Source organism: Plecotus auritus, assembly GCF_963455305.1.
Source record: "Plecotus auritus genome assembly, chromosome: 2".
Taxonomy (NCBI): Eukaryota; Metazoa; Chordata; class Mammalia; order Chiroptera; family Vespertilionidae; genus Plecotus; species Plecotus auritus.
In genome coordinates this window covers 172,088,959-172,112,726 of record NC_137771.1, presented here as the reverse complement: position 1 = coordinate 172,112,726, position 23,768 = coordinate 172,088,959, and the positions used below count along the sequence as shown (strand labels likewise).

Below are 23,768 nucleotides of genomic sequence, written 5' to 3'. Positions count from 1 at the left end.
GGTTTAACCTTTTTAGTGTGCTTTTAACTTTAGCATCACTTTTCTTAAATGTGGGAATGAAATTGATGTTTCTGTTGACTTCCACTTTATTCCGGTAGGTCTTATAATCATCTTTTCCCAGGACTTCTTTATTATTTTTTTCCAGGTAATTGTTTGTAAAATCTTAGTTTATCCCTCAGTTTATATACTCTTGATTCTTATTTTTCAGTTACCTATTAATGAATTCTTCAACGAGCTATTTACTTGCATACACTCATAGATTATCCAGGGAGCCATATTTATGTAGGGTTAGCAAAGTATTAAATATGCAGTGGGTTTTTTTTTTTTGTCACAATGGACTTTATTTCTAAAATTGGCTTTCTTTTTTTTTTTTAACAGATAAGTGTAAAGCAGGAAATTACTTTTACTGATGTATCTGAGCAACTGATGAGAGACAAAAAACAAATCAGAGAGCCAGTAGACTTACAGAAAAAGAAGAAACGGAAGCAGCGTTCTCCTGCAAAGGTAAGAGAATATATTAAGGTGGTGGTCCCTAACCTGTTAATCCCAAACTGTTGGTTAATCATATGGGCAAGAACGCGACTGGACCATAAGGCAGCTGTATAAAGTATCATGTGGGTTAGTAAAGTTGGAATGTTGCATCAGCTTCACTAGGAGGAAGGGGTGCAAGCTTGCATGGAGGTGGTGGGCCATTGCTTTAACTTTCACTTTGCTTTCACTATGTCTTTTTTCTAAAAGCAAACTTTTCTTTCCCTTTGTCTTTCTCTTTAAAAACTGGCAGATGGTATGCAGTGCCCTGCTTTTCACTTATATTAATTTTATTTTAATATTACGGTTTTAGGAAAATTCAGTACCGATTTTTCATTAGGAAAAGGTTGTGAAATACCTTATTAGAATAGAATGTAAGCCTAGCCAGTGTGGCTCAGTGGTTGAGTGTTGACCTATAAACCAGGAGGTCATAGTTCGATTCCCAGTTAGGGCACATGCGCATGCCTGAGTTTCAGGCTCAATCTGAGTAGGGGGCCTGCAGGAGGCAGCCGATGAATGATTCTCTCTCATTGTTGATGTTTCTCTCTCCCCCCTCTCCTTTCCTCTGAAACCAATAAAAAGTATGTATACGAATAGAATGTAAGCTTCATGAGGACAGGGACTTTATTTTCTTCACATGTATATCCCAAGAGCCTGGAATAGTAGGCACAATACGAGACTCAATAAATACTTTTTGGGTATACTTTCCTCATATAGTGAAGAAGGCTTTTTTAAAAAGATCATATTATAACATGACCTCTTTATTTTGTGATGGCTAATTGTTTTTGCATATGTGATTTAAATCATAATTACCATTTATATATTTGTATACTTTTGGACTCCCAGTGGTGTGCTGGAACCAGTTGATACTGGCTTGCCAGAGCTAATTGCTAGGTTTTCAGGAATTTTGCAAGCCAGGGCTAAAACCATTGGTAGATTAAAATTAGCCACGATGAGAATAATTACACCATGGAAATCAGTAAACCCTTCCCAGCCCCATGACTTCTTAACCTGTTGTTAAACATTTACCAACATACCACTGCTTTTGGGATAAATAAGTGTGCCTGTTAGAGAAAAGTTTGAAAAATACAGAGATTAAAATAACCCATAGTCATGTTTCCTAGAGATAACTACCTTAGTTTTCTGCCATATTCCCTTTCTATTTTCAAATTTGTAGATATATAGAATTTCCAGATTTTTAACACTTGAAGTGTGTGTAAGCTATTTTTACATTTAAAGTTATTAATGGTTTTATAAGGGTATTATTAGCTACATAATTTTATTTTGTCATATGGTGATGCTCACAGCCTATGGTTTGCATCCCATGTATGATTGGGGCAGCCAGGTACACCTAATTGTGCCTTCCACCCCCCACAGTTGGCTGGTGAGGCTCTATGGGGCTTTTGGTGGTGATGTTGGCTCCTTTGACCTGCATTTGGACACCAGACCCTAGCCCAAAGGCCAGGCACTACCCCCTGCTACTGTCCTGGCCAGACCTTGGCTTTAGCTTCAGCTGCCCCATGCATCTTGCCCCGATCTTCAAGACTCCCAAACTGTGTGGACTCTTACAGGCAACAGATGGCTCCTTTGGTAGTTGCCTGGGTCATAGCAGCCCCAAACCTTTCCTCAGGATTTGCCTGCAGAGGACGTATGTCGTACCTATGGCCAGCACTTTTGCCTCTGTGATGCCCTCACAGCCTATACTGCAGCCTGCCAGGAGACTGGGATCCCATGGTACCCTGGAGCGGCCCACACTTTACCATGACTGCTCTTTGTTGGGTCTGAGATACATCCAAGCAGGTTGTGGCCTGACAGGAAGAGCTTTGTCTCCTGATGGGGGAATCAGAAAAGTCCTAACATGAATGGATTTGGCTGAGGAGAGTGTATGGGAAGAAAATCCAAGGGAAAGGGAACTGTGATTGCAAAGATCTGGAGGTTGGAAAATAACAAGGGGAAGCTACCCTGACTGGGGCAGGAGGCAATCGGATTATGTGAACCCTGAGAAGAAGAAAAAGGACACCTACTAAGAAGGGGTCCTGGTGGCTAACTGGGCTCAAAGAAAAAAAGCAGCTTTTTTGCACAAGGGCCTCTTACACAGAGTGCACTTCACGGAGAAGCCTCTGCACATTAAACCGCCTGCCTGCCTACACTGTCTACATAATATTCTTTTGATGTATCACATGATATTCAATGATTGCTTTGTTGTTGGAAAGTTGTATTCTCTTTGACTTCATTTTAAATCATGCTGCACTTCAAAAGTTTGTATATAGATATTTGTGCACTCCTGAATCATAGGGCATGAACTTAAAAAACTATTTTAAAAAATATATTTTTATTGAATTCAGAGAGGAAGGGAGACGGGGAAAGAGATAGAAACATCAGTGATGAGAGTGAATCATTGATTGGCTGCCTCCTGCTTGCCCCACACTTGGAGATTGAGCCTGAAACCTGGACATGTGCCCTGACTGGGAATCGAGTGGTTTGTAGGTTGATGCTCAACCACTGAGCAACATTGTCCAGGCATAAAAGGGTTTCTTGATAATGTTACTCCTTCCAGAAATGTACCAGTTGCTACCTGCAGTGGCCTGAGGTGTGTCTGTCCACACTTTCATCAGCCTTGAGTATGAGACTTTTGCTTTTTTTGTAGTTTAAGATGGGCATCTCAGTATAGTTAAATTTAAATTTCTTTAGTTACTGGTCATACTTAATTTGTTGTGTGGTGTTGTTGTTTTTTTTTCATAATCATTGGCATTTTATATTTCATGTTTTCTGAAATCTCTCCCTCCTCTTTTCTTAGGGTTAATGTTTTTCTGAGCAATTTATATGATACTTTTTGTTTTTTACGTTAATGAATTAGGTTCTCCATTATAGAACAATACCAGGTTTGGAGGGAAAAATAAATTTCTAAAATGATTGTGATAGTGATTATGCTACTTTGGGTTCACTGTTGATCTATGAGGAATTTATTTCAAGTCTAAAAACACCATAATATATGTAAATTCTACATTTTCTTTGGTAACTTACTACCATGTTTTTCTGGTACTATTCTTGAGTATAATGTGTTCTGAAATTCTGACTAAAACACAGACTGTTATCTTATAGTAGAGTGTATTTGGTAGTTTGTTCTAGGTGTTTCTAAGTATAGATCAGATTTTTAGAGAGTTTAAGCTATTTTGCTTTTTATTTGAGATAAATTTATTTATAATGTATTATTTTAATATCTAAAGGTATTATTTTAGTATTTATATAATCTCTGCAGTTGCTAGATGAAATATTTGGCCTAGTCTAAGTACATTTTACATAAGAAGGTATTTGGGGCCAGTCTTTTCAGGGAATTCTTAGGAAGGTGAAATGACCAGAAATAATGTATAACAGACAGGGGTGTGAGAATAACAAAATCAATTATTTTAAAATTGTTTTGACATGTTACATATAGTGGGACAGAAGGTGGTTGTGGACTGTTTTTAACACAGGTCTGCAGTCTCCAGATAAATGGTTTTTGTATTTGGAGTTTTGGGACTTTGAGGCATAGCCAATGAGTTATTTTCTATTTTCTCAGGCATGTGTTTAAAATTCGTACTTTTGATTTTTCATTAAACTCTTTCTGCTCTTTTGTATGAAAAGCAAGGAAAGCTTATCTCACGTTTATAAATCAGCGTGCTGCTTGTTTTACATTTCCTAAAAATAACTTGAAATTTATCAAAGAATTATGGTTTATTATGGTTAGAAGACTCCACTCTACCCCAGCACCTTTCCCAAATCTTGAATTTTGCCATTATGAGTACTTCGATATGTGTCACGTTAGATTGGGGATCTATACAGCAACTACTACTAAAGTAATGTGATAGAATTCCAGTAAAAATATCAGAGCTTCTAATATCCATATAAATGTGGCTCCCTTCCAGATAAGCTTTGTGGTGTGAAGTATTGTATTGTTAGGTCATCTTCAGCTGCCATGGATTTTAATTGCTTTCTTAGCCTTTGAAATATGGAAAAGTTTAGTCATCTTAAGGTAGATTTGATATTTGGAAAGTTGCCAAAATCCATTTGGAATCATGTCTGTAAAAGAAGGTAATCAAGTTAGGGAATGTTATCTAGGTTAAGTTATTAGATACTATCATGGAATAAGGTGTTTCATGAAAGTAAATTTTTCACATAATAAAAGCTTGTCGTTTTTATTTTTTTTAATGTATTTTTATTGATTTCAGAGAGGAAGGGAGAGGGAGAGAGAGATAGAAACATCAGTGATGAGAGAGGATCATTGATCGGCTGCCTCCTTGCACGCCCCCTATGGGGATCAAGCTGGCAACCGCAACCTGGGCATGTACCCTTGACCGGAATCAAACCTGGGACCCTTCAGTCTGACGGCTGACGCTCTATCCATTGAGCCAAACCGGCTAAGGCAGTGGTCGGCAAACTGCGGCTCGCGAGCCACATGCAGCTCTTTGGCCGCTTGAGTGTGGCTCTTCCACAAAATACCACGTGCGGGCGCGCATGCACAGTGCGATTGAAACTTCATGGCCCATGCGCAGAAGTTGGTTTTAGGCTCTCAAAAGAAATTTCAGTCGTTGTACTGTTGATATTTGGCTCTGTTGAATAATGAGTTTGCCGACCACTGGGCTAGGGCAAAAAGCTTGTCACTTTTAAATGTCAAGCTTAATTTTATTTTAGCCACTTTGATGGAAATCTTTAATGTGTTGTTTTCTTTTTAAATATAGTGCATTTGAACATGACTCTGCTTTTAGTGTCTTAAGAGTTGATGTTGTAAACATTTTTTATGTATGTATTGTAATAAGCCCTCTGGGAGGACTGAGACATTAGGGCTTTTTCCCCCTTATCCTGTAAACTATTGACTGCTAGATTTTGTTTCTTGACTGCTTATAATAGCTTAGCTGTCTCATTCCTTAATGACATGCTGTTTATTTTTACATTGTTATACCTATGTGGCCACTTAACATTATATTCCATTGCCCCTTTTAGTCTATTTTTGTTTTGCTGTGGATTAGGACTACAGAGCACTAAAGTGTTTAGAAATCTGTGAAAAGTCTCAGTGGACTTAATTCCATCTTCGTGCATTCATGTCAGTGGCTCTCCATCCTGACTCTGCATTAGAATCACTATAGAGATTTTCCAGTTATATACTCAGGCCCCAACCCTAGTGGTTCTTATTCAGTGGATTTCCATTTATACTTTAGAGTCCAAGGTGATTGCAATTTATGTTACAGCTTGAGAATCTCAAGTCTTGATACTAGAAGTTTTTGGAGAAAATGAGGTATTATCATCTGACTATGCTATTGACTTGTTAGGTGCTTAGGAGATAACAATTTCCACCCCAGAAGATTTTGTGAGGATTATTGAGTTAACGATGAACTCTAAGAATCCTTTTCAGTAAAATATAACAATATTTTCTTAATCCAGTATTGTGTACATTTTATAGGTCCTTCAAAATCCCTAGTAATTTAAAGAAATAGAGCAGGGTACTTTTTAATTACTTCTCCTTATTTTGAAATGTATCTCCTTTTTTTTTCTGTCAACAAATAATTTTCATGTCTATGATATGCCAGGATCTCTTCCCAAATAAAGGAACCGGGTTTGTTATAACACTGTAGGTAGTCTGAATAGAAATTGGTTATTCAAAGTTAGGCTGAACTCAGGAAGGAAGAACATAGTTCACAAATCACACTGATTATAAATTATATAGAGAATCCTTTACTGGCAATTTATTATATATCATTGGTTCCCAGGAAAGATTTGTGATTTTAATATAAAAAAAGATTTAAAATTGAATGATATAAAATGAGGAAAATTTAATTAAAAGCAGCAGAGAAGTAGATATACTAGGCATTTTTCATATATTGTTCTTATATGCTAATGTGATTGTGGAAGAAGTGGCTTTGAAGATGAAGTACTGATTTTAAGACTGGGGATGGAAATAGGAAATAATACTTAAGAGAAAAATGAAGAAAATTAGTAAAAGAGGTATTAGTATTTTATTTATATAATTTTCCCATGGAGTTATATATTCTGAGTAAACAATTTTTTTAACAGAACTGAACTTCAATTTAAAAATATTTGATTCAAATCTTTCTTTAAAAATGTCACATAGTTTTCTGACTAATACTTAGAAAACATGAAAACAGAGCCTTTTCTAAAATTCAGGGTCGTTATGTTGAACATCTGTTATTATACCATGCTTATGATACCGTGTATTTCATGTTCTGGCACTGTCAAAAACTTGCCATTTAAAAACTAAATTTGGTAATATGTAAAATCTACTATTGAGAGACAATAAAAATCCTGAAGAATGAAAGAAAGTGACAATGTGAGGATGGGATATTAGAGATAACTAAGATGGTTAAAATATGGTGGCTATTGCTCTGGCTGACTTTGTTATTTTATTGTATGACTTTGGGGATGAATTGTTCTTCCATTTCTATTGGGATTTGAAGAATAAAGAGAATTTTAGAAGATCTCTCTTCCCACCCCTTTCAGTAAAATAACTGATAGTAGGTGAGAAATTTAAACTATTTTTTCTACATTGTCTTTTGGTGGTTTAGAGATTTAGATTGATTTAAGAATGTATGATAAAATTTATAACTATTAGTTTAAAATATGCTTTAATGATTTTAGTAGTTCATAGTTGTAGTATATTTAGCATAGAATGGGAGAACCTCCTCTACCTTTTAAGAGAGCAAAATTTCTCACTGAGGGGTGTCAGGTTTCAGTTATTCAGTGGCACTGACACTTAAGGAAAGAAAAATCTCTGAATTGAATAGGCAGAGTTTAGTGCTTTGTCTGACTAAATAAAGTTGGTATATTATTTCAGGTAAGTCACTATAAATGTATAGGTAACTAGCTGGGAACACATTTGGCTCAGAACAAAAATATTCCTTCTAATGGACCATGAGATAAAGAGAGCAGATTAGTTGAGTTCCATTTGAAAGGGAAAAATTCTACTTTAAATTTATTAAACAATTAAGAAAAATACCAGCATGTTGAGTATTATTTAGACTATTACTAATCTCTCCACTCTTGATAAAGCCTGATTACTTGTTCTTTATTATATACCATTTTTTTCAAAAGTATCAGTGACAGGAAGCAAGATAAATTATGTGGAGTTACAACAGACACCTTAGGTTTTAAATTTCAAATTCTTCAGTTGTAATGTTCTTTTGTTGAAGTGAAAAAGAAAAGCAATCACATTCTACTAAAAGATCTGGAAAAAGGGGGTGTGAACAAGAAAAAAGAAGCTAAATCTATACCAAAGAAGGAAACTTTGCCTGTATCCATTTGCCACTTCTGTTCCACTAAGGCAGTGGTTGGCAAACCGCGGCTCGCGAGCCACATGCGGCTCTTTGGCCCCTTGAGTGTGGCTCTTCCACAGAATACCACATTTTTAGCAAAGGCCAGCTTAGGAGTACCCTAATTAAGTTAATAACAATGTACCTACCTATATAGTTTAAGTTTAAAAAATTTGGCTCTTAAAAGAAATTTCAATCGTTGTACTGTTGATATTTGGCTCTGTTGACTAATGAGTTTGTCGACCACTGCACTAAGGGACTTTGTTATTTGCATACTCACCTGTCTGTGGCACTACTTAGTGACTCAGAAAAATTGAAAAGTATTACTTCTTGCAAAAAATGTTAAGAATAAACTGGTAAGCTTATGAGGATGTTTGGTATGGATAGCGGGTAGCCACATCAGTAGACATGTATAGGGTCTCACTATGTTCCAGACACCGATTTGTACATTGAGTTTATAGTGGTGAGTAAAACAGACAAAATTAGGTAATTACATTTAAAACAGATCACAAATTTGAGGAGGCATTGGTGGTATTCTGAGGCAAGTTGAATTTTACTTTTTGTCTTTTATGCAAAGATATTTGTTACTGTAGTCTAAAAAGAAAAGGAAAAAAAGGTAATTAAATATAAAATGCCTAAAAATTTGATTTTTCTGTCTTTGAACTTTATAAATATGCTAGATTTTTTAGTCTGCTGTTCACAAGCCAGTGTTAGCTGTTTCATCCATAAAATCCACCTTGAGTTAAGGCTTGAATCCACAATGAAAGGCAGCATTATCTCTAGTGACAGACAACAATGACCTAGAACTCCTTAACTCTTCATAAAAGGGCTTTGTATTGACTAAGATTACATCCGTTTCACATTAAAAAACTTGGGCCAGATTTGTTCCTGACAAAGCCTTTCCTTGCAGTAGCTGTGTTTGCCACAGAAAGCTATTGAACTGCCTTTTTTTTTGGAACATGGATCTTATTGTTTATCAACATACGTGAAAAAATACCATAGTATATTGTTTCTAGTTCTATTTTATATAAAATGCTTAATTTTTCATTTTTTTTAAGTTAGAAATATTTTGAGTCATATTTTAAAACTTGCTGTGTTTTTGTTGTTGTTTTGCACAATGTTAACTTGTGTATTATTTTGTGACTTAGAAGGCTTGAAAAAATTTTTGACTGGAGTTGAAACTTCATTCTCACTGACTCTTCAGGAATCTGTGACACTCACTTCCGTTCCCCTGCCAAATGTTTCCCTCTGACTTTTGTGCATAAATTTGGAAGCATTGTTGACCACATTGGCAGTTTGCCCAGAACCCAAGTGCCCTGTATAATTTGCATTATAATTACCATTGATTTACATACAGTGTGGGTGAATTGTCTTCCTAAATTTAAAGTAAAAAAATCTTTTAAAAAATTTAAAACCTTTTTCCTTACCTACTCCCTTTTTCTAGGGTTGGGAAGTGATCATAGCTGTGTATTTACAGGCCCTAATCAGTTTCCTATTTCCCCACCCTGTGTGGACACAGTTCCTTCGCTCCCACTCTATATGCCCCCACTTCCAATATTGCTTGCCTCTCACTTGCCATGCTCCTCTTCATCTTATCTCCTAGTTTTATTTGCTTATCTTCAGATCATGTTCTGCCATCTTTCTTCTCTCCTCAATAACGAAAAAGGGATCATCGATTATTTTCACTCTGCCACTTGTCTGATGAGGGAGGCAGTATAATGTTGCTCGTTGAACAAATGGTTGATAAATTGGAATACATGAAGCCTAAACGTGGCTTCTCTCTGGCACTGTCCAGACCAAAATATTCTCAACCTTAAGAAGCCCAGGGAGATAAGGTTGATTTCTTTGTCAACTATCTTCCTTTCCCATATCCATTCAAATTTATTTATCTAACAAATATTTTTAGGAATATGCTTAATAATAGTTTAGTAGTCCTAGAATAACCTTAGAGATGCTGGATTGAATCAGACTCTAAATTCTATCCTTGGATGACTTGAAAACTTTGTTTTCTTATCTTAAAAAAAAGAGGAAAATGTAACAGGTCAGCATTTATGTTGGTTTAAAAAGTGTATTAAATATGTTCAGTGTAAAGTCGCTCTCCCACCTTATCTCCTACCTGCCATGTTCCCCAGCCATCACAACTGAGGTTATATACATTTTATGTACATCCTTCTCAGGTAGTTTTTATGTATATACAAACAAAATATATATATACCTGTATGTTACTCTCATATACAAAAATAGAAGAATTATATACTGGATTCTAAACCTTGCTTTATTTATTTATTTAATCCTCACCCAAGGATGTTTTTCCATTGATTTTTAGAAAGAATGGAAGGGAGGGGGAGAAACACAGAGAGAGAAACATTGCTGTAAGAGACACATCGATTGGTTTGCCTCCTGCATGTGCCCTAGGATGGAGCCTATACATGCCCTTGACTAGAATCAAACCCAGGACCCTTTCGTCAAGCTGATGCTCTATCCACTGAGCCAAACTCACTAGAGCAAAACTTGCTTTTTTTTTTTACTTAGTAAATCCTGGACCTCTTTCCGTATAAGTAATAGCTTTCTCATTTTACTTTATGGCCATGTAATATTAACTTGTAGACATTTTCGTGACTTATTTAACCAGTCCTATACTGATTGATATTTACACTATTTCTAAAACATAAGACTTTTGTTCTGCATATGTGAGAATTTGAAATTGAAAATAAAACAATACTCACGCTAACAGAACACTTAAGCACTCTTAGACATCAGCGTTGGAGAACTAGCTTCTAAGGTTTTATTAGTGATCTTTACCCATTCTGAGTCACACTGTTCTTTACAGTTAATGATAACATTATTCTAACAGCCTTTTCAAAATTATTAGGAAAAAATATGTCATAATCATTGGTGACCATTGTTTGCATTAAAAGGCATTATCATTTTTATAAATTAGTGTTACATTTTAAAACTTCTTTCTTTTGTTTTTGCCTTTTTTTTTTTTTGGACTAGATTCTTACAATAAATGAGGATGGATCACTTGGTTTGAAAACCCCTAAATCTCACGTTTGTGAGCACTGCAATGCTGCCTTTAGAACGAACTATCACTTACAGAGACATGTCTTCATTCATACAGGTATTTCTTGAATTAAAATGGGCTTATGGCCATTAAAATTATCTTTGCTATTTTCATCTTTGTGTAAATGTCATTCATTCCTAAGACCATAGCTAACCTGGCATTTCAAATTAGAGATTTCATAAGGCCAGAATGTCGAAAGGAAACCAGGGAAAACTTTAAATGAGAAAACAATTATCATGGATGTGCAATATTAACTAATCTTAATTGGACACTTATTTGGCTTAATGTGTTCATTTTAGCTAGAGAAACAGTTAAAGAATGTATTATTGAAAGCCTGTCAGCATTTATTTTTCTAGGCAAGACATCCAGATAGAGTTTGAAATATGAATTTGGGAATCGAAGATTAAAAATGATTATTAAAAACCTGAAGTTGTTGAGGGCAGAACTAAAAGATCAGATCTTTGTGGGAACAGATTAGACATGTAGATTGAATTAAGGGGATGGTGGGGGAGAAAGTAATAAGGTCATTTTGATGAACTAGGAAAATACTGTTGTCCCAAAAGACAAAAATAGAATACCAGAGTATGATCAACAATAGTACAACCTTCAGAGAGGATAGAGACCTGAGAAATAAACACATTAGAATAAATAGCAAGGAGATAATGAGTAGCTTTTAAGAAAGTAGAATGTAGGGTTAAAGCACACATGGGTAGTGAAGAGTTTGAGATACAGGATAAACTTCTCTTTTAAGAAGGTGTAGTAAATGAAGGGGAAAAAGTAAAGAAGGAAGGTTTCAGGATTTCTGCAAAGTTTCTTTGCACAGAGCAGACAAAAGAATACTTTCCTTAAAAGGACAAGCTCCAATAGAGAGGAAACATTTGAAGATGCAGGATTTTTTTAAAGGATGTTTAGAAAGTGCTGAAGGTTCTGGAGAAAATAAGGCATAAAGTGACAGTTGGCCACAGAGAACAATGTGGGTGGGTCTTCTGCAGATAAAAAGGAAGAAAAGATATTTAAGACACTAGATAACTTGTAAAATTCTGTTAATGAACAATTTAAAACATTTGTATGGATAATTTGGAATTTTCCAGAATCTGAGCTTCTAAGATTTATCTTTCCTCATAAATAGTAACTATAAACTGTGTTTTATCCAGTAACTAATTTGTGGATGTGAAATTATTTTAAGGCGAAAAACCATTTCAATGTAGTCAATGTGACATGCGTTTCATACAGAAGTACCTGCTACAGAGACATGAGAAGATTCATACTGGTGAGTGTTGCCACCCTTACTAGGGTCATTAAAATTACCATTTCAGATTAGGGAAGGATTTTTAATGAGTAACAACAGCTTGTTGCCACTTTCATTGATTGGTTTTGTTTCTAAAGAGTATATATCATAGCTCATCTTTTTTTCTTCTTTTAATAAATCAATGTTAACTATTAAGACTTGGCTTTAGTGTCCAAGCCCAATAATTACCTTGAAATATGGTTTCTCATAACTTAAAATAATTTTAAAGTGACAAAAGGGAGTTTTTGTGAAATAGCTGTTTCCTTAGATGTTTAATAATTTTATAGTAGGTAAAACTATCATTTTCATTTATTGGGGATAGGAGCAAAATGTCTGAACCCTAAGATAGCAATACCACTTTTTTCTTACTATTTCACGTATTTACCTTGCTATATCAAGAAAGTTGTAATTCTAATAAGTTGGAAACTGTCAGTTTTTCAGTTAAGTTGTTAATGACTTAGAAACATATTTCGGAAGGTCAATGAAAAGGAACCCACTTTATTTATTTACTTAAAAAAATATTTTTATTGACTTTAGAGAGGAAGGGAGAGGGAGAGAAAGATAGAAGCATCAGTGATGTGAGAAAATCATTGATCAACTGCCTCCTGCACGCCCCAAACTGGGGATTGAGGTGCAATCTGGGCATGTACCTTGACCAGGAATTGAACCCTGGCCTCCTGGTTCATAGGTTGGTGCTAAATCACTGAGCCACGGTGGATGGGCAGGAACCCATATTAGAGCAAACATTTATTTATTTATTTTTACTAGTTTTATATGTAATCTTGATTTAGTAGACAGTTAACTTTTGACTTTTGAGGTTTCTAAACATGGTAAAAAATTTTTCTTTAGAATTTATTTTCATTGTTTTGCTTTCTGTGATATTATAAAGGTAGAGTTGGTTAATTTGTATAACTTTAATTCTTACATTTAATAGAATTGAGAATGATGGTGATAGTATATGAATATGAAAAATATTGAAGTTCTTCATATTTCTCTATATTGAGTACTCAAGCAAGTACCTGCTTGGTGTTGTTATTTAGATGTATTCTCATGGTACTTGCAGTACCTGTGAAAGGGGAGCCTTAAACAGTTTGTCATCTAGAAAAGCAACCTTTTCTGTCCAATAACTTTCCTTACCTTTCTTTGCCCCTAACAAGAAGTGTGAATGTGGCTGATCTCCTTAAATAAAACTTCAGCTATGCAGCATATCTGTATGCTTTGATGTTCTACTTTTCAAAGATTATTATGCACATCAACCATTTCAGTTTAAGTAGACATTTATTTATCACTTCCAGATGGAAGGGAGTATACTAGGCACTTTTGGAAAAAGAACAACTTCTTTGATTATATTATGACTTACAGTTAAATTTCTATATAATAATAAAACCTGATCAGATAATGATAAGTGAAAATGGTTAACTATTTTTGTATGTTCTTAATACTTACTAGATTTTGATGACTCATTCATTCAACAAAATGTTACTGAGCCTTCAGTATTTTTTAGGTATTAGAAATACAGAGGTCATACAAGGAAGTTTCCTTGGAGTTTACATTCTAATGGTAGAGACATATATGTATATGAACAGGCACTGTGTTGTAATAAGTGGTGTAGAGCTTAATACAAAATGCTTTTGTGCCCTGAGGAAGAGCTAAATGTGCTCTTTGTTAAAGGTTACATGGGGAAGGCAATACACAAAAACTATAGGAGGAGAGAGAGAGAGAGAGAGAGAGAGAGAGAGAGAGAGAGAGGTCGAGATTCTGAAAAACAGATTTTGAAACAGTGCTTACTCTTATTGCGTGCACTCTTCTGTTTTCTGTTTTGTTCTAGTAAATTTGTTTTTAAAGTGTTGGTCACAATCCTGTCATCTCACTGTTTGGGATACAACTGTGCTAGGCCATGGGGTATCTTTTTTTTATTATTATTGTTTAAAGTATTACATATGTCTCCTTTCTCCCCCATCAACCCCTCCCTGGCCACTCCCACCCCCAGAACAAGCCCCCATTGCCCCAGTGTTTGTGTCCATTGATTATGCTAATATACATGTACACAAGTCTTTGGTTGATTTTCTACACCTGCCACCCCTCCCCTGCCTTCCCTCTGCGGTTTGACGGTCTGTTCGGTGTTTCCCTGTCTCTGGATCTATTTTTGTTCATCAGTGTATATTGTTCACTAGAGGCCCGGTGCACGAAATTAGTGCACAGGGTGGGGGGGATGTACCTCAGCCCAGCCTGCACCCTCTCCAATCTCGGATCCCTTGAAGGATGTCCGACTGCCGGTTTAGGCCCACCAGGATCGGGCCTAAATGGGCAGAGGGACATCCCTCTCACAATCCAGGACTGCTGGTTCCCAACCGCTCGCCTGCCTGCCTGATTGCCCCTAACCGCTTCTGCCTGCCAGCCTGATCATCCCCTAACCACTCCCCTGCTAGCCTGATCGACACCTAACTGCTCCCCTGCTGGCCCGATTGCCCCTAATTGCCTTCCCCTGCCAGCCTGGTCACCCCTAACTGCCCTTCCCTGCCGGCCTGGTCGCCCCTAACTGCCCTCCCTGCTGGCCTGGTCGTCCCCAACTGCCCTCCTCTGCAGGCCTGGTTGCCCCTAACTGTACTCCCCTGCAGGCCTGGTCGCCCCCAACTGCCCTCCCCTGCTGGCCTGGTCATTCCTAACTTCCCTCCATTGCCAGCCTGGTCGCTCCTAACTGCTGGCCCGATTGCCCCTAACTGCCCTCCCCTGCTGGCCTGGTTGCCTCCAACTGCCCTCCCCTGAAGGCCTGGTCCTCCCCAGCTGCCTTCCCCTGCAGGCCTGGTCCCCCCCCAACTGCCCTTCCCTGCAGGCTTTGGCCCCCCCCCCCCCCACAACTACCCTCCCCTGCTGGCCTGGTTGCCCCTAACTGCCCTCCCCTGCCGGCCCAGTCACCCCTAATTGCCCTCCCTTGCTGGCCTGGTCGCCCCTAACTGCCCTCCCCTGCTGGCCCGATCACCCCTAACTGCCCTCCCCTGCTGGCCTGATCACCCACAACAGCCCTCCCCTGCTGGCCATCTTGTGACGGCCATCTTGTGTCCACATGGGAGCGGCCATCTTTGACCACATGGGGGCGGCCATGTTGTGTGTTGTAGTGATGGTCAATTTGCATGTTACCTCTTTATTATGTAGGATTATATTCCACAAATGAGTGAGATCATGTGATATTTATCTTTCTCTTACTGGCGTATTTCGCTTAGCATAATGCTCTCCAGGTCCATCCATGCTGTTGCAAATGGTAAAAGTTCCTTCTTTTTTATAGCAGTGTAGTATTCCATTGTGTAGATGTACCAGTTTTTTAATCTACTCCTCTGCTGATGGGCACTTAGGCTGTTTCCAAATCTTAGCTATTGTAAATTGTGCTGCTATGAACATTGGGGTGCATATGTCCTTTCTTTTCTTTTTTTTTTTTTTTTAATATATTTTATTGATATTTTACAGAGAGGAAGGGAGAGGGATAGAGAGCTAGAAACATCGATGAGAGAGAAATATCGATCAGCTGCCTCCTGCACACCCCCTACTGGGGATGTGCCCGCAACCAAGGTACATGCCCTTGACCTGAATCGAACCCGGGACCCTTCAGTTCGCAGGCCAACGCTCTATCCACTGAGCCAAACTGGTTTCAGCCATATGTCCTTTCTGATTGATGTTTCTGATTTCTTGGGATATCTTCCTAGAAGTGGGATTACTAGGTCAAATGGCAGTTCCATTTTTAATTTTTTGAGGAAACTCCATACTGTTTTCCATAGTGGCTGCACCAGTCTGCATTCCCACCAGCAGTGCAGGAGGGTTCCTTTTTCTCCACATCCTCACCAACACTTGTCGTTTGTTGATTTGTTAATAATAGCTAATCTGACAGGTGTGAGATGGTACCTCGTTGTTGTTTTGATTTGTATCTCGGATGATTAGTGACTTTGAGCATGTTTTCATATGTCTCTTGGCCTTCTGTATGTCCTCTTTTGAGAAGTGTCTATTTAGGTCTGTTGCCCATTTTTTGATTGGATTGTTTATCTGCCTTTTGTTAAGTTGTATGAGTTCCCTGTAGATTTTGGAGATTAAACCCTTATCTGAAGTAGCATTGGAAATATGTTCTCCCATGCAGTGGGCTTTTTTGTTGTTTTATTGATGATTTCTTTTCTGTGCAGAAGCTTTTTATTTTGATGTAGTCCCATTTGTTTATTTTCTCCTTAGTTTCCATTGTCCTAGGAGCTGTATCGGTAACGACATGTCTGATATTTTGCTGCCTATGGATTCTTCTAAAATTTTTGCCGCGACCCACAGGTTGAGAACTGCTGCTGTAGAGCCTAAGACCATCGGAAAACAGATATTTACATTACGATTCATTAACAGTAGCAAAATTACAGTTATGAAGTAGCAACGAAAATAATTTTATGGTTGGGGGTCACCACAACATGAGGAACTGTATTAAAGGGTTGCGGCATTAGAAATGTTGAGAACCACTGTCTTAGGGGAAATGGTTTTAGTTTTTACCCATTAAGTAGGATGTTGGCTGTAGGTTTGTCATATAAGGCTTTTATTATGTTGAGGTATGATCCCTCTATTCCCACTTTGCTGAGACTTTTTATCAAGAAAGGGTGTTGGATTTTGTCAAATGCTTTTTCTGCATCAGTTGATATGATTATGTGATTTTTGTCTCTAATTTGTTTATGTGATGTGTCATGTTTATTGATTTGTGGATATTGAACCATCCTTGCATCCATGGAATAAAACCCACTTGGTCATGGTGATGATCTTTCTAACGTAATGCTGGATTCTATTTGCTGGAATTTTGTTGAGGATTTTAGCATCTATGTTCATCAGGGATATTGTCCTGTAAGTCTCTTTCTTTGTATTGTCTTTATGTGGTTTTGGAATTAGGGTAATGCTGGCTTACTAGGAAGAGCTTGGAAGTGTGCCTTCCTCTTGAATTTTTTGGAATAGTCTGCGGAGGGTAGATTTTAGTTCTTTGAGTGTTTGGTAAAAGTCCCCTGTGAAGCCATCCAGATGAGGGCTTTTGTTTGCTGGAAGTTTTTTGATTGGTGCTTCAATTTCATGGGTAGATATCAGCCACTCAGGTTTTTTGATTCTTCCTGATTGAGTTTTGGAAGATTGTATTTTTCTAGGAATATGTCTATTTCATCTAGGTTGTCTAGTTTGCTGGAGTAGAGTTGTTCGTAGTATTTTTTACAATCCTTTGTATATCTGTAGGGTCTGTTGTTACTTCACCTCTTTCATTTCTGATTTTGTTTATTTGGGTCCTCTCTCTTTGCTTCTTGGTGAGCCTGGCTAGAGGTTCATCAATCTTGTTTATCCTTTCAAAGAACCAGTACTTGGTTTTATTGATCTTTTGTATTGTTGTTTTTGTTTTTGTCTCTATGTCATTTATTTCCACTCTGATCTTTATTATTTCCTTCTGCTGACTCAGCTTTTCTTGTTGCTCTCTTTCTAATTCTTTAAGTTGTAGGGTTAGATAATTTATTACCATTTTTCTTAATTTTTGAGGTAGGCTTGTAGAGCTATGAACTTCCCTCTCAGGACTGTTTTCACTGTGTCCCATAGATTTTGGATTGTTGTTTTCATTGTCATTTGTTACCAGGATGCTTTTTATTTCTTCTTTCATCTCTTTGGTAACCCAATCATTGTTTAATAGCATGCTATTTAGCCTCCAAATGTTTGATTTTTTTCGCTGTTGTTTTTATTGTAGTTGATTTCTAATTTTATGCCATTGTGATCTGAGAAGATGCTTGATATGATTTCTATCTTCTTGAATTTGAAGAGACTTTGCCTGTGTCCCAATAAGTAGTTTATCTTTGAAAATGTCCTGTGTGCACTTGAGAAGAATGTATATTCTGTGGCTTTGGGGTGAAATGTTCTTAAGATGTCAATTAATTCCATTTGCTCTAGTGAGTCATTTAGGATTGATGTTTCTTTGCTGATTTTTTGCTAGAGGATTTATCCATTGGTGTCGATGGGGTATTAAGGTGCCCTGCTATGATTGTATTGTTGTCAATCTCACCCTTGATATCTTCCAGAAGTTTTTTTTTGTATTTGGGTGCTCCTGTATTGGGTGCATATGTTTACCAGAGTTAGAGTCTCTTGTTGAATTGCTCCCTTTAGTAGTATGAAGTGGCCCTCCTTATCTCTTTTTATAGACTTCACTTTGAGATCTATTTTGTCTGATATAAGTATTGCTACCTCAGTTTGTTTTTTCATTTCCATTCACCTGAAAATTTTTATTCCATTCCTTCACTATCAGTCTGTGTGAGTCCTTTGTTCTGAGGTGGGTCTCTTGTAGACATCAGATATGTGGGTCATGTTTTCTTATCCATCCAGCTACCCTATGTCTTTTGATTGGAGCATTTAATCCATTTACATTTAAGGTTATTATTGATAGGTACTTGTTTGTCACCATGTTTCTTCTTCCCTTCCTATTTCTTCTTTTTACAGCAGTCAGGGACTGCTTGCCTATCTTACGTTGCTGGCTTGGTGGTAATAAACTCCCTTAGCCCGTTTTTGTCTGCAAAGCTCCTGATTTTCCCTTCAGTTGTGAATGACACCCTTGCTATGTATAGTATTCTTGGATTCAGTGCCTTGCTTTGCATCACATTGTATATTTCATTCCATTCCGCTCTGGACTGATGCGTTTCTGTTGAGAAATCAGTTGATAGTCTAATGGGAGATCCCTTATAGGTAACTTTGTCTCTCTCTGGCAACCTTTAAGATTCTTACTTTGTTGTTGGTGTTTGCCAATTTAATTATGATGTGTCTTGGTGTTGGTCTTTTTGGGTTCATCTTGTTTGGGACTCTGTATGCTTCTTGGATTTGTATGAGTTTTTTCTTTCCAATATCAGGGAAGTTTTCTGTCATGATTTCTTCAAAGAAGTTTTCTGTTCCTTGCTCTGTTTCCTCTCCTTCTGGCACCCCTATTATGGGGATGTTGTTTTGTTTCATGTTGTCCCAGTGCTCCCTTAGGCTCTCTTCCTTTTTCAAGTTGCTCTCCTTGGGTGTTTTTTTCTACCTTGTCTTCTAGCTTGCTGATGCGGTCCTCAGCTTCTTCTAGTCTACTGTTGATACTTTCCATGTGTTCTTTATTGCAGCTATGTCATTCTTCATTTCTTCTTGGTTTTTCTTCATTTCCTCTTGATTCTTACATGTTTTTGGATTTGCGTCCTTATAACCATTGCTTTGAATTCTTTCTCTGACAAATTGCTCGCCTCCATTTCGTTTACTTCTTTTTCTGGTGATTCCTCCTTTTCTTTTGTTTGGGGGTGGTTTCTTTGTCTCCCCATTTTTGCTGTTCCTTTGTGGTGGTTTCTATGTATTAGATCAAACATCTATGTCACCCAAATTTTTTTGTTTGTCTTATATAGTAGATGTTTTGTGGGACCCGGTGGTGCAATCTCTCAGGTCTTCTGGGCTGGGTATTCTAGAGATGCTCCCTACTTGGGGTATTTGGATTCTCTTGGTGTAGTTGGGTCTTGAGTGTTATTGTCCCGTTTGTGGTTAGAGTCTCCTCTCAAGGTATCTGGTTATATGGCTCACTCTCTACCACGTTGACGAAACAGCACAAAATACAACTCAACAAGACATGACACAAAGGGAACAAAACACGAATGTACTCATGATACCGATAGCCCCAATAAAAGTGCCCACCAGAGAAAAGAGAATTAGGACAGAGAAAAGAGAGCAAAAAATGATATTGTGAAAAGGAAAAAGGGTAAGAGAGAAAAGAAAAATAAGGGGGAAAGAATATACATGTATGGGGAGAAAACTCCACAAAACAAACAAATAAACCAAAAAATGCCAACAGCAAACACCCAGGAAAAAGGGGGCGGGGACAGAATCTGTAGAGGCAGAGCTTATATCCAGAAAGTAAGGTAAATGAATTGAATGAATAGGGGAATGGCCATGGTTCAGTATAGAGGAGGTAGAAAGAGAATGAGTGGATAAGAAGAAAAGTAAAAAGCAAAATAATCAATACATAAAAAGATAAAACAAAACAAAACACTTAAAAAATTTATACATTTATTTTTGGAAAAGGAGAATGGGGAGAGAGCAGATAGGCTTGAGTTTAGTGAGTGAAACTAATTAAGCAATTAGGAGGAGAAGAGAGCAAGAGAGGAGAGGAAAAACAAAAGCATAAAAAATTGGCTAGCAAAGAAAGAGAAAAGAGAAGGGTGCCTGGACTTGGAGCAGGGGAGAGGAAATTAGATGTATGAGTAAGCCAGCAGAGACTTCAATAATAATAATGTGTCAGTAAAGCAGGTAAAAAAGATGTTTAACAAGGGGTAAAAAGAAGCAAAACTAAAGCAGGGACAGGAGAAGAGAAACAGGATGAAAAAGGGAGAGGTGAGGAAGAATAGGGTGGAAAAAAAGAAAAAATAAGATAAAATTAATGATAAAATAATAAAAATAGAATGAAGAAAAATAATACAAAAAAGGTTAAAAAAGAAAGAAAAAATATTATTTTTTAAGTAAAATAAAAAAGGTGTTCGCTTCCATGGAATTTTAATGTCCTGTGGGGGCCGGTTTAAGACCCTTCTCTACTGTTTTGCCTGCCACTTTTCAGTTTCCTATTAGATAGTCAGCACCGTGTTGAAGTTCCCAGCGACCACTGCTCCTCTGTGTCTGTCTCCACAGCCTTGGTTGGCGTCAAGTGGGACCAATCTACCACTTTGTCTGCCTGCTTTCAGTCTTATTTACACAAGCATCTATTTCTGACACGGGCTTTAGGTGGGGGTGTTGCTTTATTGGTTTCAGGGACCAAACGGCCCCTCGACCCACTCCCCCAGGGCTCCCTGGGGCTAATCAGATTCTCGTTTCCTCTGCAAAGCTCGAGGCTGGGTGCGGCTGCATTAGATGCCCTGCTGGGAGGGGCTGGCTCTTCAGGAGAAAAATGGCTGCTTCCGGTTGGAGGGTTTGAAATGTCCCAGTGACAGGTTCCTGGTCACATCTCCCTGTCTGGCTTCTCTCCACAGCCTCTCCCCAGCCTCCATGAAATTGCACCTCCACCTGCATCACAGCCTCAGGGATTGTTTGTAATTGAAAGGTCCTATGAACTAGGTTTAGCAAATAAAAGCAAGGAAAATATAAAGGCAGAAGAACTGTGCCACTGTGAGTTTCTCTCCCCTGGTTCCGCATGGCTAGGGAAGTTCTTCTAGCTGCCTTTCTGGGTGCAGCCTCTCGCGCTGTGGACTTAGATCTAGATACCCTGGCTGCCATCAGCCCTGTGGACCCCCTTCCACAGTCAAGTGTTACACGTGTCCCCAAGGGACGCGGACTTGGTACAGTGCATGTTCCTGCTGACCCTCTTGTCCAGGTGGTCTCACATATCTCCAGCCCAGATACCCGATTATACCATTCTCCAGGCATCCTCTTTCTTTTCCGGCCACAGATTGTCTCACCAGTTGTGTTTAATTTGCCAATTCCAGGTGGACATTATTTGATTTAGTTGATCCTTCTATCTGCTCCATGAGAAGGTGCCTATTGGTGCACATCCGCCTATTCGGCCGTCATTTTGAAGTCCGGCCATGGGGTATCTTGAAGACCAAATATTGTGTTAAATGTTTTGTTAAATATCTGATTTCTCACATTAATCTTGAGAGAGGGAGCCATTACTATTCCCATGTTTTAGAAATTAATAAACCTTCTTAAATGTATATGCTCTAGTATATGATGGAGCCAAGATTCCAGCACAGGTCTCTGTGACTCCAGAGTACATATGAGATCACTACCAATGCTGAATGGGACTCGAAGCAGAACAATTGCTCTTGGCCTTTTTTAGTTTTTCTTGCTCTGCTACTAAGGCTTTCTGTGAGTTTGGTAACCTCTAAAAGGGGCTGAAACAAAGTATGGATTTCCCATGTTAAAGAGAATACTTTTAGAAGAAGATAGGAGTTAAGAGGAACCAGGGCAAACCAGTCAGTATGGTTCCTTAACAGAGAAAAGTTTCTTTTGAAGAGACTTTCAGTTTTACCCCATTGGTCCTGTGTCTTACCCCCATCACCTTCCAGGTGGAACTGCTGATAGAAAGGGACTAGATTTTCCTTCTTTTCTTGATTCTTCTTATAGACTCCTAAAGGCTCAGGGCACAAAATTGTGCACTGGGGTGGGGGGGGCGGGTGTCGGGGCGCGGTTTCCCTCAACCTTGCCTGCGCCCTCTCTCAGTCCGGGAGCCCTTGGGGGATGTCATGAGCCCGGCTTCTGGCTGAGTGGCGCGCTCCCCCTGTGGGAGCGCACTGACCACCTGGGGGCAGCTCCTGCATTGAGCATCTGCCCCCTGGTGTTCAGTGCACATCATAGTGACCGGTCGTTCCGTTGTTTGGTCTGTTTGCATATTAGCCTTTTATTATATAGAATTTTCTGAAGACAGTAAGATATTTTTGTCTTATAATCAAGATACCTGTAAGCTATACTTATCTGGGAATATATATTTAGAACCACAAATATAATCTCCATTTATTTTTTTGTTCTTACTGTTCTTTCATGTTTTAAATGGCTTTTGTTTTTGGAGGGGCATTTTGCCTTTAAGTTTGCCCATGTCGAGTCTTTCTCTCTGTAGGCTCTTAGTTTAGAAGAATGTATTGAAGTAGTTATTGCATATGTTTTTTATTTGCATATGTTTATCTATTTTAAATTGTAAAGAAGATAATGAGTTACCTATGAACTGATCCTCAAAGGTTGTTGCTGAGAAGAACTACCAGTTCTTACAGGTTCTATTCTCCTTATGGCCTCCCTCATCCTTTTAGGTCTTATTACACTGTCTCCTCCAGTCTCCCAGCCCCCAAGCCCATTCTCTCCTCCATTTGCAACATGATTAAAAATCATTACCTGGTTGGCTGCTCTTGCCACCAATAAAGAAATTCTCTGTGGCTTTTAAAAACCAAGAACCTAGCTTGATTTGGTTTTCAAATAGAAATTTTAAACTCAGTCTGTACAGACTGTCACTTCCTTCTCTTTCCTAAATTTAGGCTAGCCTACGAAATACCACTTTAAGCGAGAGTACTTTTTCATCCCAAGGCTGATCTCTGAAATTCTGGTTAAAGCTTTATTTCTTTAGCTTAAGGCATTGAAAACTGTCAAAATGCAAATATCCTTGGGATTGCTATTTTTGGCAGTATGGGAGATTTATGTCTTGTGAATATATTGTAGATTTTTTGCTTACGATATGTTTGGGGATATGGGAGATAAGGTGAGGACTTGAAGTGAAGGTTGAACATAATGACCCTAATCGATCATTTTGTTTAGGGTCAGAATTACTGCTCAGGTACACACAAAGGTTAAACATTCGTCATCATTGGACTATTTGCTTTGTGATCAGGTACTTTTATCTAAGGTGCCTTTTCTTCTGCATTTTCAAATGCATATATAGAAGAAAGGTTAGAATGACATATACCCAGTTATGTTCTTTTCTAGAGAAAAATCTTGCCATCATTTTACTTACTGTAAGGAAAAGCCAGTTGTATTGCCATGGGGGAGGGAGTGTGGGTTTGAGGAGTTAAAGAACTTAAGTATAATTTTCAGTATTTTAATTTTCTGAATTCCTCTAGAGAGTACCTATTCCATT

At 38.0% G+C, this 23,768-nt stretch overlaps 1 protein-coding gene across 18 annotated transcripts in view; it reads left to right on the top strand.

The window, feature by feature from the left end:
• Window positions 1–23,768, top strand: part of ZNF148 (zinc finger protein 148) — a 148,747-nt gene that overhangs the window by 110,365 nt on the left and 14,614 nt on the right. For all 18 annotated transcript variants that reach the window (XM_080658457.1, XM_080658458.1, XM_080658460.1 and 15 more), the window contains 3 exons: window positions 379–504; window positions 10,827–10,950; window positions 12,080–12,163. In XM_080658457.1, the coding sequence (XP_080514583.1) occupies window positions 379–504; window positions 10,827–10,950; window positions 12,080–12,163 (334 nt within the window). The remainder of the gene's footprint in view (window positions 1–378; window positions 505–10,826; window positions 10,951–12,079; window positions 12,164–23,768) is intronic.